Consider the following 18186-nt stretch of genomic DNA (forward strand, 5'->3'; position numbering starts at 1 on the left):
CTTTGGAAAACGAACAGATTGGATCAGGTCACTGGGGTCAAGTCTCCGTGACTGAATCTAGTGTTTTTTTTTTTGTTTGTTTGTTTGCTTCTTTTAAAGATTTATTTATTTATTTGAAAGGCAGAGTTACAGACAAAAGGAGAGACAGAGATCTTCCATTCACTGGTTAACTTCCCAAATGGCTGCGTTGGCTGGGGCTGGGCCAGGCTGAATCCTGGAGCTTCTTCCAGATCTGCTATGAGGAAGGCAAGGGCCCAAGCACCAGGGCCACCTTATGCTCCTTTCCCAGGGTCATTCACTGGGGGCTGGATTGGAAGTGGAGCAGCTGGGAGTCGAACTGCATCACAAGCAGCAGCCTAACTGCTGCACCACAAAGTGAGTCCTTCTAATGGCTTTTTAATGAGGGAGACAGAGACCACACAGGCTCCTTGTCTCCTGTCTAGCAGTGCTCTGTGCTGCCTTAGGAGTCTGGGAGCAAGAAGGTCATGGTCACAAGAGGCATGCAGACTTTGCATCTCCACAACTGTGAGCCATAATAAACCCATTTTCTTTATAAACTTAGCCTGCCTCAAGTATTTCATTGTAGTAATGCAAAGATGACTAATACAGGTAGCCCTAAGTCAGGTATCCTCTTGGTCTCTAAACCTTAAGACTGCAACATGCATTTATCAGGGTGACCACTAAGTGAATTTAAAAGAATATATAACAAACAAGTACATACTAGGATAAATTGTAATATAAAATATTTGACTAATCCAAAAGAAATGAGAAAAAGTAAAAAGGAATAAATGAAACATAAGGAAAACAAATAATTGATGGTAGACTTACATCACAGTTTATTTGCCACTACATTAAACTCTACAGACTAGCTTCTCTCGTCCCTCATTCTGAATAATTGAGTCTAAAATCATTAGATAAGATTAAGCAAAGTAAATCTTCCAGTGAACAGAGGAAACACCAGTAGCTGCATGAGGGACCAACATGGGACATCGTGCCTAGGCACACGGTTTAGCACTGGTTGTGGTGACTGGTGTAGAATGCATTATTAAAGCCAGTGTACAGTGAGGAAGGCATCTGCACAGGATTGTCAGCAGGTTTGTTTGACCACTAGGAGCCTGGTTTTTCGCTGTAGAACAGGGGAGATACAAATATGAAAAGAGAAAACTAGAATAAATCTTGCAGTATTGTAGAAGAGTTGAACATATCATAGGAATAACAAAGATGACAGGTGGATAATACAATAAATACAGATACATGTGTAGTTATTTCCTCAGTGGGTCTCAGAATAGAAACACCAATAGCCCACCTAATACCCAAATCCCAGTTACTAAATACTGCTCTCCCCTAAAGTAAAGAGGAATCATTGGAAAAAAAGTTCTTTGAAGGATTAGGGTACTATGGGCAATTAAAGATGAGCCTGTCTTAACTCATTATCATAATGAAAGGAAATACTCAGAGAATGACTGGGGGATGGGGGAGGGGGTACTGTGGCACAGCAAGGTAAGCCACCATTTGTTGACACCAGCATCCCATATGGGAGTGTCAGATCAAAGTCCTTGCTGTTCCTCTTCTAGTTCCTCAATAATGTGCCTGGGAAAGCAGCAGAGGATGGCCCAGCCTGAGCCTTGGGCCCCTGGCTTATGCCTAGACTAACCCTGGATGTTGTGGCCATTTAGGAAGTGAAGCAATAGATGGAATCTCTCAACTCTGTCCCTCCTCCCTCCCTCCAACTGCCTGTCTCACTCTGCCTGTTAAATAAATAAAGCTTTTTATAAGAAAAAAAGACATAGAACAAAAAGTCATTATATTAACCTTGAAGAAGCTCTCAGCAACCAATTTAGGGTAACACAAGCATCAAAATAATCTAGTAATAGCTTTTAACACAATGAATTTAGAAGGAATCTACGCATTTGCTCCTTGCAAAAAATGCTAATAAACACAAAAAGAAATTAGAAAAATCACCCTTTGACTATCATCCTAGTAGCAACTGCCTCAGGCAAGAATCACCAATGGATGATAAAACTGACAGGAATAGGTTATTAACAATCTCCAAGTTTCTCCCACACAATATTTATTACATAAGGGCCGCATACTTACTCATTAAGTCTGACCCCACTTGTAGAGGAATCTGAAAGTTATTTCAAGCAAGTGATGAAAGTTATCACCAACGATGGAAATACTCAAGATTGCATACCTGTACTGATAACAAATCACTGGGAAGTCCAAAATCACTTCTAGGGTAGTCCTGCTAGTGTAAAAACTAAATCCAGGATATTATATAAACTAACCAATGAGTACTCTTCAAAGACGCCAAGGTCTGTAAAAACTAAGAATATGGAACGTCTTAAATTGTGAGGGAGACTGAAGAGGCATGACAGCTTAATGCAGCATGTGCTCTGGACTGGACCATGTTACTATAAATAACATTGGGACAATTAGGGAAATGTGAATGGGATCTATGCATTACCAGTAATACTATTATCAATAGTAATTTCCAATTTTCATGAATGCTAACTTGTTATGAAGATATGTCCTTTTATTGGGGTATCATATTTGCAACTTGTTCTCAATTCATTTGGGAAAAAAATAGTAACAAATGGACAGAGAAGAGCAACAGAATGTTAACTTTCTCTTTGGTGGGATTAGACATATTTGTCATTTCTCTGTCAATTAACCCCCATATAATAGTTCAAGATAATAAATCTTAGGCAGATAGATATTTGTTTATTAAGGCCTTTTTTTGAAGCAATTGTTTCTCCTAAGGGAATTTTAAAAGAATTGATAAACAAGAAAGAATACTTTTCCTTTTCTTCAAATTAAAAAAAAAAAAAAAGGCATATTTCTTACCTTCAACCCGTGATTCCAAGTGTTTATCCAATTCTAAATCTTTCTTCACTGCTTCATCTGAGACCTTGGGGGCATTTGAAAAGCAAACTAGTACAATACTCATGTTATCTCGACTTCCCTGTATATTAACAAAAGAAAAAGAAAAAAAGTATTTTTCTATAATCTACTTCAAAACAGAGCTAATCACCTTAATTAATAGTTTATTTAATCATCCAGAACACACACATTAAAAACATTTTTATTCCAAAGAACTATTTAAAAAGTACAACTTGAAGAAACAAGGTGGCTAGGGATGGGTACGTCTGTTATTATTTTGAGTTTTTAATTCTGCTTAACGGTTCTTACCCACCAGCATTCCACAGCCTGAAAAATGAAAACATCTCTATTCATATGAAATCTTCTACGCTCTGTGTCTCACTCAAGATTGTATATTCCCAGAGCAGCTAAAGCCCAAAACACATCCTTTCAAACATGTGTAAACATTTTCCAGCTAATTAACTTCCATCAGAGAAATGCCACAAAGCTACTGAATTTAACAGAGCTAAAATACTATTATTGACCAGCAGGACAACCAAGAAGCAAAACTGCACAACTGCAAGCAGAGAGGAGGTACACCTTCAAACAATGGACAGTAACCGGAGAGCTGAGATATAACTGTGCAGGTCAAGCAAAAGTGCACAAAAATTTGGACTATATCATGGATATTTAAAAAAAAAAAAGCATCAGGATAGTAGTGATTTTTTAAATTAATTAACGATATTTATTTGAAAGGTAGAGACAGGGATCTCTAACTCACTAGTTTACTTCCCAAATTCCCACAACAGTTAGGGCTGGGTCTGGCCAAAACCAGGAGCCAGGAACTCCATCTAAGATAGCCACATGGGTGGCAAGGACTCAACCATCTGAGCCATCACCTGCTGCCTCCCAGGACGCACATTCGCAGGAAGCTGGAATCAGGGCCACAGTCAGTACCTAAACCCAAGCACTCCAATGTGGAATTGGGTGTCTTAAGTGGCATCTTAATGCTACAAATAAAAGCCTCTTTTATATTTTTAAAAACAATTTTATGAATAAACAGGTAACATTTTTAGAAATTAGTTTCTTCCAACTATTTTCTATTTCAGTAACAGCATGAACACTGTTTTAACAATTCTTAATCAGCATACTATATATATGGAATTTCCATTAGATTTTTTTTTCTATTAGACTTTTAAAAGTTATAAATCACAGATCCTACCATTTGAAAAATCAGCTGCAAGATAGGTTCAAAACGTTTATGGACCGCAAAGATATTTAAGTGGAGTAATTTAAATTTAAACTTCAGGTATGTGTGATTTCAGTATCACTCCTCTTTCCCTATAAAGATGACTTTTCCCCAAATACAAAGTACTAGGGGGTTCCAGCAGTTTTTATACAGCAACTAAAAAAGGTCCTTCCCTTTCTGTCTCTTCAGTTTCCTAGAGACAAATCACCCTTGCATAATCTATAAAGTTTTCATTAAGTCCACAAATCCAACACATTTTTTAAAAAAAATCCGGGTTGGACAACTAAAGCAACTATCTAGTTACTTAAAAATTGATTACTACAGTCCTGTTGCTTTTTCCTATAGCACAGTAACACTATAATAATTAGAGTAATAATAAGTAATAATTAGTAATAGATCAAAGAAGCCCTGATATAAGTATGAGCATCTAAATTTAAACAGTAAATAATTTGAAAATCATTTTAAAGGTGAATATTGCATGGTTACAAAGAAGTGTCCAGCACAACACATGAAATAGCTTGTGAACAGAATCTCTATCATTGCCAAGGTTACTAATAAATACCTGTTAAATGAATCATCAATATTCATTTCTTAATATCAATTTACTTAACTTGATACTCACTGTAGTGGTATTATTTACATATAGTTTAGAAACCAGTCAAGCTGAACAGACCAAATTTTCATCTATCCATGAAAACACAAAGCCTATGACTATTTTCCAAGAATCGTCACTGCTGTTCCCATTTTCTCATTCCTTAAAAGCATTTTTCCTTTATATAAATTCACCTGTTTCTTAACCACAAATATAACATATGTAAAATGTTTATTTTCCTCTACTTGGAAGGCAGAACAACAGAACAAAGACAGAGAGAAAGAGAGCAAGAGAGAACTTCCACTTTCTGATTTGCACCCCAATAGCCAAGACTGGGGCAGGCCAAAGCCATGAGATTCCATTCAGGTCTTCCATGTCGGGCAGTGGCCCGAATAATTGAGCCATCATCGATCCCTCCCTGGATTCATCAACAGGAAGCTAGATTGGAAGCAGAATAGATTGGACTGGAATTGGCACTCATATAGATATAGATGGCACAAGCAACCTAACCTGCTACACCACAATGTTACCCCTAACTAAAACCTATCAATAAGTTTTATAAAGTTATAAACCAGATCTGTCAGGCACACACCAAGAGCTTTGTTCTTAACAACTCCATGAAGAAGATAATACTATCTTTCTTTTATAAAATGAAGAAACTGAGGCTTTGCCCAAATTCCTACAAGGGGCATAGGATAATGTAAAATCCAACTGCTTGGCTCAAGACTATGTTCTTAACACTAAATCCATGGTTTTCAAACAGTGTACCAAGAAGCCTTAAGGTGTCACACTGTGCTCACTGGCAATATTTTAAATGAGAGGCAAACAGTGATATTCAACTTCTGTGAACATGCCATAACCTAGTTTGAGGGAGTACACGCTTTAACACTAGATGTCACATTTCTCTCAATGACATGCAAGTTTGTGGAAGTAGGGTTTTAGGGGTTGCTCAGATAAAAACAAGTCCTCATAAAAATCAACGTGATACAGGAAATGAAGGTAGCAGTGTTAAATGATTTCAAGGTTTGAAAAGTAAATAGTTTGTTTATTTGAAACACAGAGAAGCAGAGCAGACATATGTACAGGGTTAAATTGCCCTTTGGGATACCTGGATCCCATTTGGGAGCCCCTGGTTTGAGGGACTCTGCTTCTGATCCAGCTTCCTCCTAACGTGCATCCTGTGAGGCAGCATGTGAGATGGATCATGTACTTCAGTCCCTGCCACCACACAGGAGAGATCTGGATGTAGTTCTAGGCTACTGGCTTTGGTCTGGCCCCATACTGGCTGTTGTGGGCATTCAGGGCATGAACAAGTAGATGGAAGGTATTTGTCTCTCTGCTTTTTCAAATAAAATGAAAATAAAAATGTGTGTGTACAGAGAGAGCTCTCTCTCATAAGCTGGTTCACTATCCAAATGCCTCCAACAGCCAAGGGCTAGGCCAGGTCAAAACCAGAAGCTGAGGTCAGCACTGTGGCCGAGTGGGAAAAGCCACCATCTGTAGCACCAGCATCCCATATGGGCCCTGGTTTGAGTCCCGGCTGTTCCTTGGGCCCCTGCACCCACATGGGAGACCCAGAAAAAGCTCTTGGTTTCAGATTGGCCCAGCTCCAGCTGCTGGGGCATTTGGGGAGTGAACTAGCAGATGGAAGATTCTCTCTCTGCCTCTGCATAACTCTACCTTTCAAATAAATAAATAAATATTAAAAAAAAAAAAAAGCAGCAGCCACAAACTCCATCCTGGTCTCCCACACTGGTGTCAGGGATCCAACTACTTGAACCTCTACCTCCTGCCTCCCAGGAAATGCACTAGTAGGAAGCTGGAATTGGCAGCAGGGCCAAGACTCAAATTCAGGTGCTTCAATATGGGATGTGAGCAATCCAAGCAGTGCCTTAACCTCTAGCTTAAACACTCATTCCTACCTTTAGTTTTATAAATGACAAAAATTTTTCTAAATTTCTATTTTGCTAGGACATACAGACTCTTTAAGCTTGAATCTAACCACTTAATACTTGAAACAATCAATAATCACTTGACTAAATAGTGCTGTGAAAAAATTAACACACACTCAGATAATATAAACCAAGGAAGTACAGAAATTCCTTCACTGTACTGTCTGTACATAGATTGTGTTTTTGCAATCAGTCCTCCTCTCCTCCACACCTCAAAACACTCAACTACTCTTAATTATACATGTCTGCTTCTGTGTTATTTATGATTATATTTTATAAAGATAATAATTTTTCCAATAAACTACAATGGGAAAAGTTTATTAAGTAATTACTTGGGTTGAGGGAGTATACAAATACATTTTCCATGTTGTATAAATAATCTAGAATGACACTGCCTTTGGAAAATATTTCCCTCAATTTCATACAACTCCCAGGTAGTATCTCACGTTTTAAAGCTTGGGGCCAGTGTTGTGGAGCAGCAGGTCAAGCTACTGCCATATGGGTGCTGATTAGCATGCCAGCTGTACTACCTTTAACCTAGCTGCTACACTGCTGATCCAGCTCTGTAAATATGCCTGGGAAAACAGAAGATGGCCCAAATACTTGGGCCCTTGCACCCACATGGGAGTTCTGAATGAAGCCCCTGGCTTTGGTCTGGCCCAGCCCTGGCTGTTGTGACCAATTGGGGAGTGACTAGTGGATGGAAGAGCTCTGTCTCTCCCATTCCCTCAGTTTAACTTTGCCTTTCAAACAAAATAAATATTTAAAAATAAATAAAAACAAAGTAAATAAGCTTCTTACAGGTGGCATACAAAATTTAGGGAAATTAAATAATATTTTAAAAGACCAATTTAAAGGAATACTGACTTTTTTGATTTAGGAAAACCAAAGCAGATGGCAAAGTAAGAAGCATAACATGATCCATTTCTGTAAGCTAGCCAATTAAAAAGTCAGCAAATTAAATAAAAAAGCCTGCTGTAATGCTTATATTTATATTAACAAACACAGAGAGCCTCTTGGAAGGATACAGCAAACGGTGAACAGTGGGTACCTAAGGCAATGAGGCTGGAAAGGCTGAACATAAATGCAAATGGTCTTACATAAAGCATCTTTGTACTTACTACCAAAAATATGCATTAATTTGTAACAATTAAAAAAAGGGAATGTCTTAAATATTTCCCTTGGGGAAAAATTTTTCAGAACCAAAGACAAAACACACACATACAATATGCTTTATCAGACCATTCTGAGAAACACTGATAACAAAAAATACTAAACTTACATCAGAAAGCTTAGATTTACAACTGCCATTTAATATCAAACAACTTCCATTTCCTTACTTGCAAATAAAGTTTTATTTTGTCTACCTCAGGTTACTTCGAGAATATGTAATTTATAAGTTATGAAAAGCTGTGGTAAATAGCAGCTACACATTTTATGAAACGTGAAACTAGTTGGTAGTAAATACCATGAATGCTAGCACTGGCAATGAAGTGGGAAAGCTGCTTTCTTAAGAGACCATTCTCCTCTAGAATTAAATATCTAATTTTTAAAATAAGGTAATACCTGACCAGAACCACCTAACACTTACAGTTTATTCATAAGAATAATTCTAACTACTTCACATAGTTGTCGTGAAAGTTAAATATGGGTAAACTGCTTGGACCACTAGTTGGTTCACATAAAATAATTCCTCACAAACAACAAAGAAAACAAATACAAAAAGAAAAGAAGAGAAAAGAAGGAAGGGAGGGAGGGAGGGAGGGAAGAAATTAACAATAACCTCATACAACTGTGGCGATGATGATTATCACACCTTCCCAGTACCTCAGGAGATAACATATAAGAGTGCTCATAAACTTACTAAGGTATGACAAGTACCAGAAATCTTTTATTAGGGAATCATCTACTTAATAACTGGATTTTTTTTTTTTTTAAGACTTTTGAGAGGTCGAGTTTACAGAGAGAAGGAGAGATAGAGATAAAGGTCTTCCATCCACTGGTTTACTCCACAAATGACCACAATGGCCAGAGCTGGGCCAATCCTAAGCCAGAAGCTTCTTCTAGGTCTCCCACATGGGTACAGAAGCCCAAGGACTTGGGCCATTTTCTACTGCATTCCCAAGCTATAGGCAGAGAGCTGGATCGGAAGTGGAGCAGCCGGGACTCAAACTGGTACCCATATGGGATGCCAGCACTGCAGGGAGAGGCTTAGCCTACTACACCACAGTGCTGACCCTCCCTCTCTTCTTAAACGGGTTAACACCTATTGAGCAACTACTAAGTGCTTTCCATGGATTTCAGAATTTACATTCAGCCTTTCAGATTAATTCTAAATAATTATATTCTATGTTATGATACTGCTAATCCTTAGTATTACAATATAAATGAGTGGAATGACAAAATTATGGAGTTAAATTGTCTGTCGTTATTGCTCACTTCTGAGAATCTACAAGTCCATCTAGAATCTTTTATTTTCCCAGATGTATTTATTTATTTGAAAGGAGGAGTGTTACAGAGAGGGACTGATCTTCCATCTGCTGGTTCACTCCCCAAATGGTCTCCAAGAGCTAGGAACCCCATTGGAGTCTCTCATATGAGAGGCAGGGGTCCAAGTACTTGAGGCGGCCTTCTTCCAGCTGCTTTCCTTGGTGCATCAGCAAGAAGCTGGATAGGAAGTAGAGCAGCCAGGATGTGAAGAGGCCAGGCTGAACTCACTGGGCCACAATGTTGGTCCCTATAATATTTTTTAACATCATCAATATGAACATTTAACCATTTTAAAGTGGCAAAAATTATCAAGTAAAGATATGTCACCAGAAATTTAAAATTTCATTCAGAAGCACAGAGGCAAAATTCCCAGAAACTGGGGGTGGTAGCTGGCCTGGTAGTTAAGACGCAGGTTGATATGTCCATGTTTCCTATCAGAGTGCCGCATACAATACCCAGCTCTGGCTCCTGACTCCAGCTTCCTGCTCATGCAGACCCTGGGATACAGCAGTGAGGGCTCAAGTGCATGAGTCCTTGCCATGCACTCCGGAAACCTGAATTCAGCGTGCAGTCCCTGGCGTTGGTTCTGCACAAGCCATGCCTTGCCTGCATTTTGGGAGTGAATGAGCAAATTTTAGGGAATGAACCAGTGGATGAGAACAAGCTCTCTGTGTCCCTCAAATAAAAATAAGTATATAATAAGTGGAAATAGTACAATAATTTTTTTTCCTGAAAACTAGCATCCTTTCAATGGAGTGCAATTTTATCTACTACACAAACTTTCTTTAGTCCAAATTACAGACTTGATAGGTTTTTAAAAGGCTATTTCTTCACAACTGTATGTTATCTATTTAACAGAAGACTATGCAGCCATGAAAAATGCAGAGCAATACTTATAAAAATGGAGACCTCACTACAATATATTGTTGGAAAAAGCAGGCTGTAGCACAACAAATATAATCAGCTAATTTTTTATAAAAACCATCCACACCACACTGGCAGGCAGGCAAAACTGACTAGAAAGATAAATATCATAATAATGAAAGTAGCTGATAAAGTGTAACAAAATTTTGAGTCCTTTTAAAATATTTTTTGTATTATATGGATTTATTTCAATAGCATATACTATTTGTTTTTGGTAATTAGAAGCAAAAAAAAAGAAAAGTGCATGCCTGTTTTCATTTCAAAAAGCTGCAGGTCAGAATCACTCCATTTGGAGTCCAAGGATAAAGAAATTTCCAGAGCCACTTATTATTTGATCATCGCCAATCGCCAATAGTTCTGTCCTGAATAGTGTGTTAAAGAAAAAAATCAGTGCAGCCAGAGGTACCATCATTAAAATCCTCTCGGAATAAAGCTGCCCACTAGAAACTCTAACAGATATATTCACCAAAACCTAGGCAATTCTTTAGACCCAGAGATCCTTCTTGAAAAGCCTCTGGCTATGCCTGTACCTTCCACAACAACTTATGTGATAGGGAGGCAAAATGGTTCCTCATGTAGATAGAATAAGTCAAACTGTATTTCATAAAACTAATGGTCAGTTTTGCCTTGTATCTGTTTAGTTAGAGAGTCAAAGAATATTTGCACATTGGCCAGAAATTGGCCAGATAACTCAAGTATTAATCAATTTCTATTTAGAAGCTGTCAAGAACCCATTTGAAACAACTGAATACTTTAAAGACATTCAAGGGAACTGCCAGTTATCTGTTATTCTGGATATTTTTTGTTTCCATTACTGCATAAAATTCTAATTCACCAAAAAATTAGAAATCTAAATAAATTTCAGTGGCCCACAGAGATCCTTCATGGGATTGCACTTTATATAAGCCTTTGGCTTTTAATCAGTGATAATAAAAACATCTCCACAAAAAGAATCTTGAAATCTTCTAAAAATACAATACTATCCATCAAGTCCTATACTTCTTACATGGAGAGTTACATGAAAATACCCTTTACATTGTATTGCTAATAAAAAGTTCCCTTTATGAGACCATGAGACATGCACTGTTCCTACTTTTTTTTTTTCAGGTTTTGTCTTTGGTGCTACGAGGTCAGAAGCAAACTTTACCTAGGTAGACTTTTGGAACATCCTCCAATATTTTATGTGGCGGATTTTTTTTTTAGTGTATAAAGTACACAATTCTACTACCCGCACATCTGCACATTTTGTCAAGCTACTCATAATCAGTCACAAGACAGCAATTGTCAATGTTGAGAATTTGAACCAAATGCCACAATTCTGAATAGGTACCTCTGCCACACCAAGTCATCAAGTATTTAAATGATAACAAATGTCTCAGAATATCAAACTTAATCTGCAAACTAGAAGTTTGGGACAAATAGTGATGGCAAAAAAAAAAAATAGTAGTTTCATTCTTGTTGAGGAAGTATTCAAAAATGTATGTTTTCCCTAAAGAAAATATTAAGTTTTAAAAACTTAAAGTTTGCTTAAATTTACTTACTGTGCCTTTTATAATATGGTATTTTAATTAAAACAAAAAAACTTACATACCTTATGTAAACAAGTGTCCACTACCCAATTGCACACATTTTCCAGGTCATCAGATACCTCAAGCCTAGATTTAACAAATTCACAGAGCTCCTCATTACTCATAACATCCCAGATCCCATCACAAGCCAAGATGATAAATTCATCCTCTTCTGCTCTTAAAATTTCATAAACCTCAGGCTCTGGAGAAACAAGTTGTTCTGTTGGGCCCTTGCCATCAACACACTTGTAATCATAGTCCCCCAGAGCGCGAGACACCGCTAATGAACCATTAACGCGTTGTATCATGACGCTGCCTCCTGCGTTTTGAATTCGCTCCTTTTCCCTTGGATTACAAGGTTTGTGATCCTGGGTAGAAAAGCAGACTTGTCCATTCCTATAGAGAACAGCACGTGAATCACCACAGTTAATGAAATAGACATGCTTAGGTGAAATCATAACTCCCACTGCAGTAGAACCACTCCTGTCCATCCCATTTCTGAGGTCTGAAAAGTTACGCATATATTCATCAATTTTCAAAAAGCCAGTTCTGATGCCATTCTTGACATTTTCCACTGAAGGCTCGAGAGCAGATCCTGATTTTCCAGCTGCCCTAAAGTCTTCATTGGTAGTGATGTGTTCTAACAAATGTGTCGAGCAGTAGTTTGCCACTCGGGATCCAGCATGACCATCATACACTGCAAAAAACGACCAGTCTTCCAAGCCGTGAGGAATACCCACAACAGCTGTGTGCGCATCTTCCATCTCCACTCTCCATCCTTGCATGCTGCTCAGGCCATAACGCAAACCATTTCCAGCACCATGAGCATTATGTTTTTCAGTTTTGGGTTTATCCAAAAATGCACCCATGTTTAGTAATGAATCTGAAAGAAAAAAACCATAGCTGTTAAATATTTGAGTTTGACAAAAATGTACCTACAATAATCTACCTACTCTCTATAACTACTATCTCAAGCAGGTTTTTCAGGAACAACAACAAAAAGACCAATCAAGAAATCCACTCTCTCCCCACCTCCCCTGCCTTCCACCCTTCCTCTAGAACAATGATTTCTCAACTCTAGCACATTAGAATCATCAGATAAATCAAATAAACAACTCTGGAAGTAGGACCCAGATATAAGTATTTTAAATAAAACCCTCAGGGCCGGTGCTGTGGCTTTAGGGGGTAAAGCCACCACCTGCAGTGTTAGAATCCTGTATGGGTGCCGGTTCGAGTCCTGGCTGCTCCACTGCCAATCCAGCTCTGGACTGGGAAAACAGAAGATGGCCCAGGTCCTTGGCCCCCTGCACCCACGTGGGAGACTGGGAAGAACATCCTGGCTTCAGATCGGCACAGCTCTGGCCATTGCAGCCATTTGGGGAGTAAACTAGCGGATGGAAGACCTCTCTCTGCCTCTGCCTCTGCCTCTCTGTAACTCTGCCTTTCAAATGAATAAATCTTAAAAAACAAACAAAAAAAAAGATTAAAAAAAATTTTCTCAGGTGACTCCTATGTGTAGCCAAATTGAAGACCATAGTTCTAGGAGAAAAGAAAGCCAAGAAACTTCAAGAATTTTATAAAATTCAATATATCAGTCTCATATTCAACATATAAGCCTACCAATATAAGACCGGACAATAAGAATATTCATAAATAAGTAATCCTGTTCAATAAATTAAGGTGGAAAAGTTGCTAATATATTTTAGAAAGACTTCCAAAAGTTAACTATTGAAATTAATTTTTGACTTTAGTGATCTTAAAGACAACTTCAAAATTCAACTAAAACAAATCTCCATTCTATAAACATTCAGCTGTATCAAAACTTTAGTGCACATGAAATTAAAAAATACAGACTCATTACTTATATTCTGTCAGAACAAACAATTTTAATATGGTGCCAAAGAAATTCCTGGGGTCATCACTGTGGCTCAGCAAGTTAAAGAGCTGTCCTGCAGTGCCAGCATCACATACTGGTTCAAACCCTGGTTGCTCCATTTCTGATCCAACTCTCTGCTAATGTCTGGGAAACTAGAAGATGGCCCAAGTACTTGGACCCCTGCACCCATGTGTAGAGCTGAATGAAGCTCCTGGCTTCACCTTGGCCCAGCACTAACTCATGGGCCCATTTGGGGAGTGAACTAGTGGATGGAAGATGTCTGTCTCCCTCATGGTAATGCTACCTTTCAAATAAATACATAAATTGATAGTGAGAGAAAAATTATTTCATATTGCTGAGTTTTGTAATCCAGAAAGTAGCTATCCAATGTTGGCCGACAGACTTAAAATGCTCCTATAAAATATGACTATGCATCAGCTCCTCCCCCCACCCCACCCAACTTCATCATTATTATAAAGCTTTCTCAGCTTCAGACCAGAGTAGTAGTTCTCAAAAAGGAGAATAAGAGTTCCCTGACCTATTTCCTATATATTCTGTGTGACCCTGGGCAAATACCTTAAAAGAAAAAAAAAAGATTTTATTTATTTATGTATTTGGCAGGGTTACAGAGAGACAGATTCTATACACTAGATCACTGCACAAATGCCTTAAACAACTGGGCCTGGGCCAGACCAAAGGCAGGAGCATCATCTGGGTCTCCCACATGGATGGCAGGGGTCCAAAGCACTTGGGCCGTCTTCTACTGCTTTCCCAGGCACATTAGCAGGGAGCTGGATCAGAACTAGGGCAGCCAGGACATGAAATGGCACCCATTTGGGATGCTGGCACTGCAGGTGGCAGCTTAACCTAGTGCTATACCACAAAGACAGCCCCTGAGCAAATTTCTTAAACACCTGTACCTACATATTTCATAGGGTTTCTTGTTACAAATGAATTAATATAAAGTGCTTAGAACAGAACTAGAAACTGTAAACACCATAAGATGTTTGCTAATATTATCTGCTTTATATGCAGATTCCAAGACCCTATCCCTTGCCTCCAAAATTTTTTCAATACTTCATGGATGGAACCTTTAAGAAAGCATTTAAGAATCACATTTTGACAGACACTAGTCCAGATCAACTGATTTCCATTTGGGTATAGGTTTCTTTGTGCAGTATGCTTTTTAAGCTATGACCAATTATATATTTACAAAATTATATACTCACAAAAAAGGAATTTTGAAAGGAAAAGATTAAAAACACAGAAAAATTATTTTTAATTCAATCATAGTAGTATATTTCATACTGAGCAATGTAATAGAATATGCTTGTCATTTTTGAACATGTAGGCTACATGTTCAATAACTCTGATTCAATGATTTGAAACCTTAGTGGTATATATTTTTAGTTAAGATTTTAAGTAGTTATTTCAACTGAGAAAAAAACACAACTTACAAAGACACCTAAATGCAAATAAAACTGATCTGTTGTCTTTATTAAACCACTTTTCAATCCCATCTATTAATTACAGAAAAACCTCTGTAGTAGTTCCATTTTTCCTGATGCTTTTGAAATTAATGTACTGCTGTTTACACTTTAACAAATAGGTTCAAACTCCACACAAACTTCTCATTTAGAAGTGTTTTTTTTTTTTAATTAATTTATTTTACTTGAAAGAGTTACACAGAGAGAAAAGGAGAGCGGGGGGCAGGGATGGTGGAGGGAGGTTTTCCATCCTCTAGTTCACTCCCCAGTTGGCCACAACAGCCAGAGCTGCGCCAATCTGAAACCAGGAGCCAGGAGCTTCTTCTGGGTCTCCCACGCGGGTGCAGGGGCCCAAGGGCTTGGGCCATCTTCTACTGCTCTCCCAAGGCCATACCAGAGAGCTGGATAGGAAGAGGAGCAGCCAGGACTTGAACCAGTACTCATGGGATGCCAGCATTGCAGGTGGCGGCTTTACCCACTATACCACAGCACCGTTCCTTTTTTTTTTGACAGAGAGGACAGTGAGATAGAGACAGAGAGAAAGGTCTTCCTTTGCTGTTGGTTCACCCTCCAATGGCCGCCGTGGCCAGAGCACCGCGCTGATCCAAAGCCAGGAGCCAGGTGCCTATCCTGGTCTCCCATGGGGTGCAGGGCCCAAGCACTTGGGCCATCCTCCACTGCACTCTCGGGCCACAGCAAAGAGCTGGCCTGGAAGAGGGGCAACTGGGACAGAATCCGGTGCCCCGACTGGGACTAGAACCCAGTGTGCCGGCGCCGCAAGGCAGAGGATTAGCCTAGTGAGCCGTGGCGCCGGCCTATTTACCTTAATTATCTTGAGACAAATGAAGAAGGAAGTCTCATGTCTTTGTTCCAGAGAGGGCACTGAAAAATCAATCTGTCTCCCTTAAGCTGTTGGTGGTGGGGGCAGCAGTAATAAGGAATAGGGTCCCATAAGAGAGATCTTGGCTTAAACAAAACAGCTTGGAATGAGAGGTCTGGAAACTTCCACCTGCTTGAACCTAGATTTAATTTACTTTAAAGATTTATTTATTATTTATTTGAAAGGCAGAGTTATAGAAAGGCAGAGGCAGAGGCAGTGAGAGAGAGAGAGAGAAAGTCTTCCACCCGCTGGTTCACTCCCCAAATGGCTGCAACGGCTGGAGCTGGAGCTGCTTCTGGGTCCCCCAAGTGGGTGCGGGGCCCAAGGACTAGAGCCATCTTCTACTGCTTTCCCAGGCCATAGCAGAGAGCTGGATCAGAGTGGAGCAGCTGGGACTCAAATCGTTGCCCATATGGGATGCCAGCACTGCAGGTGGCAGTTTTATCACAACACGACACCACAGTGCCAGCCCCTTGGATTTTATCTTTTAAAAAGAATTGCTTACAATTACATTCATAATGTCATTTTCACTGTTTAGTCCATTTCATAGGATTGTCTATCAAGTTTGGTCATGAAAATTTATGCATAAGAAATACCAAATATCTATTAGAGAAGCTTATTTAGGATCAAGAGCTTATTTTTTTAAAATGACCTGGAAAAGTTTCATACTACTGGGAGTTCAGCAAACAAATGATGTGTTTGAATATACACATAGAACTAGACTTTAAAAAACACAAATTGGTCCTTCCCCCAAACAAGAAATCCATAGTGTCCAGAAAAATAAAAGCACAATAACCTGAATCTTAAATACAAACATATGTGGATAAACATAGCATCCTAACAATGAAATGTGGGAAACAAGGAAACAAATGACTCAAGCATTGCGCTTGATTCCTCGGCTCTACACCACGCATCTGTTTTCCTAGAAAAAGAGCTGCTCCTTCCTGTTCTGAAACTCTGCTTTTAAGGTTGGATTACCAACTGCAGTTAACAGCTATATCACTGTATACAATGACACTGTGAAATCAGAATATGGCTCACAAGGGGCAAATACAATTCAACTGGGTATGTTGCTGTCTCATATGAAATACTCAAATAACACTTGTTTATCTGAAAAAAGATTTAAAGATTCTAACTGGACATCTCAATTTCTGGATATAAATTCTGAAGACAGGAAACCAGAAGAACCAAGACCAACTGATTGGACAGAAATACGAAGCTACCATACTAAATGAGCTATGAGGAAAGCCAGAACCAAGTTTAAACTGTACACCACACCACAGGTTTTGGTGGCATCTGTGGAAGTAGAGGTAAAACTGGGATTAAAACTAGGATGGATGGACTGAAAGTCCATTTAAAAAGCAGTTGACTGCCCACATTCTCCCCTCCTATGCAGTGCAGCTTCAATGAAATGAATGCCATTCCTTCAGCCCAGAAGAGATGTAGCTTATTTCTAAAGAAGGTAAAATGAGACTTTCTGAATATGGAAACACCAGGCAGAGATGAAGGCAGGAAATCAGACTTTAAACATTAAGTTAGGGGATGCCGCCTGGAACACTGATGTCCCATGTAGGCACTGGTTTGTGTCCTGGCTGCTCCACTTGCAATCCAGCTTCCTGCTAATAGCCTAGGAAAGCAGAGGGAGATGACCTGAATCCTATGGGAGACCCAGAAGAAAATCCTGGCTTTGGCTAGCCCCAGACCTGGCTGCTGTGGCCATCTGGGGAGAAAACTACCACATGGAATATCTCTAATTCTGCCTTTCAAATAAGTAAACAAAAATTAAAAAAAAAAAAAAAGTTAAGTGAAGGAGTATATACTTATTCTATGATCTAGACTTCTGCAGACATTTGGTTCTCAAAGTGACGGCAATTCAATTTATACCATCTGAACAAAAAATGAGAAGAGTCTTTAGAGACTCTCAATAGCCCTAAAGGAAAGATCTAAGAACACTGAGGTGGGCGTTGTGATACATTGTGTCACGGCACTGCTTGGGTTACTCCCATCCTATTGGAATTCCAGTGGTTCCACTTTCAAGCCAGCTTCCTGCTAATGCATCCTAGGAGGCAGCAGATGGTGGTGCAAATGCTTTGCTTTTGCCACCCATAGGGGAGACCTAGATGGAGTTCCTGACTCTTGGCTTTGGCTTGGCCCAGTCTGGCTATTACAGGTATTTGGGGAGTTAACCAGTGGCTGGAAGATTGATCTTTCTCTCAGCCCTTCAAGTAGATGAAAATAATGAACTTTTGAAAAAAGTAAAAAACAAACAAACAAACAAAAACTGACATTAGAGGCTACTCAATCAT

The 18186-nt window shown here is 39.1% G+C and overlaps 1 protein-coding gene across 7 annotated transcripts in view; it reads right to left on the reverse strand.

The window, feature by feature from the left end:
* Positions 1-18186, reverse strand: part of PPM1B (protein phosphatase, Mg2+/Mn2+ dependent 1B) — a 79491-nt gene that overhangs the window by 21132 nt on the left and 40173 nt on the right. For 6 of the 7 annotated variants that reach the window (XM_089326460.1, XM_089326461.1, XM_070069189.2 and 3 more), the window contains exons 2-3: positions 11661-12520; positions 2848-2965 (exon numbers count right to left, since the gene is read on the reverse strand). In XM_089326460.1, coding sequence (XP_089182586.1) covers positions 2848-2965; positions 11661-12506 — 964 coding nt within the window. In that variant the 5' untranslated portion in view covers positions 12507-12520. The remainder of the gene's footprint in view (positions 1-2847; positions 2966-11660; positions 12521-18186) is intronic. The other variant, XM_008254464.5, reaches the window with a different exon arrangement.

The sequence above is a fragment of the Oryctolagus cuniculus genome, chromosome 2 (assembly GCF_051225735.1).
Source record: "Oryctolagus cuniculus isolate XC-2025 breed Fujian yellow rabbit chromosome 2, ASM5122573v1, whole genome shotgun sequence".
Classification (NCBI taxonomy): domain Eukaryota; kingdom Metazoa; phylum Chordata; class Mammalia; order Lagomorpha; family Leporidae; genus Oryctolagus; species Oryctolagus cuniculus.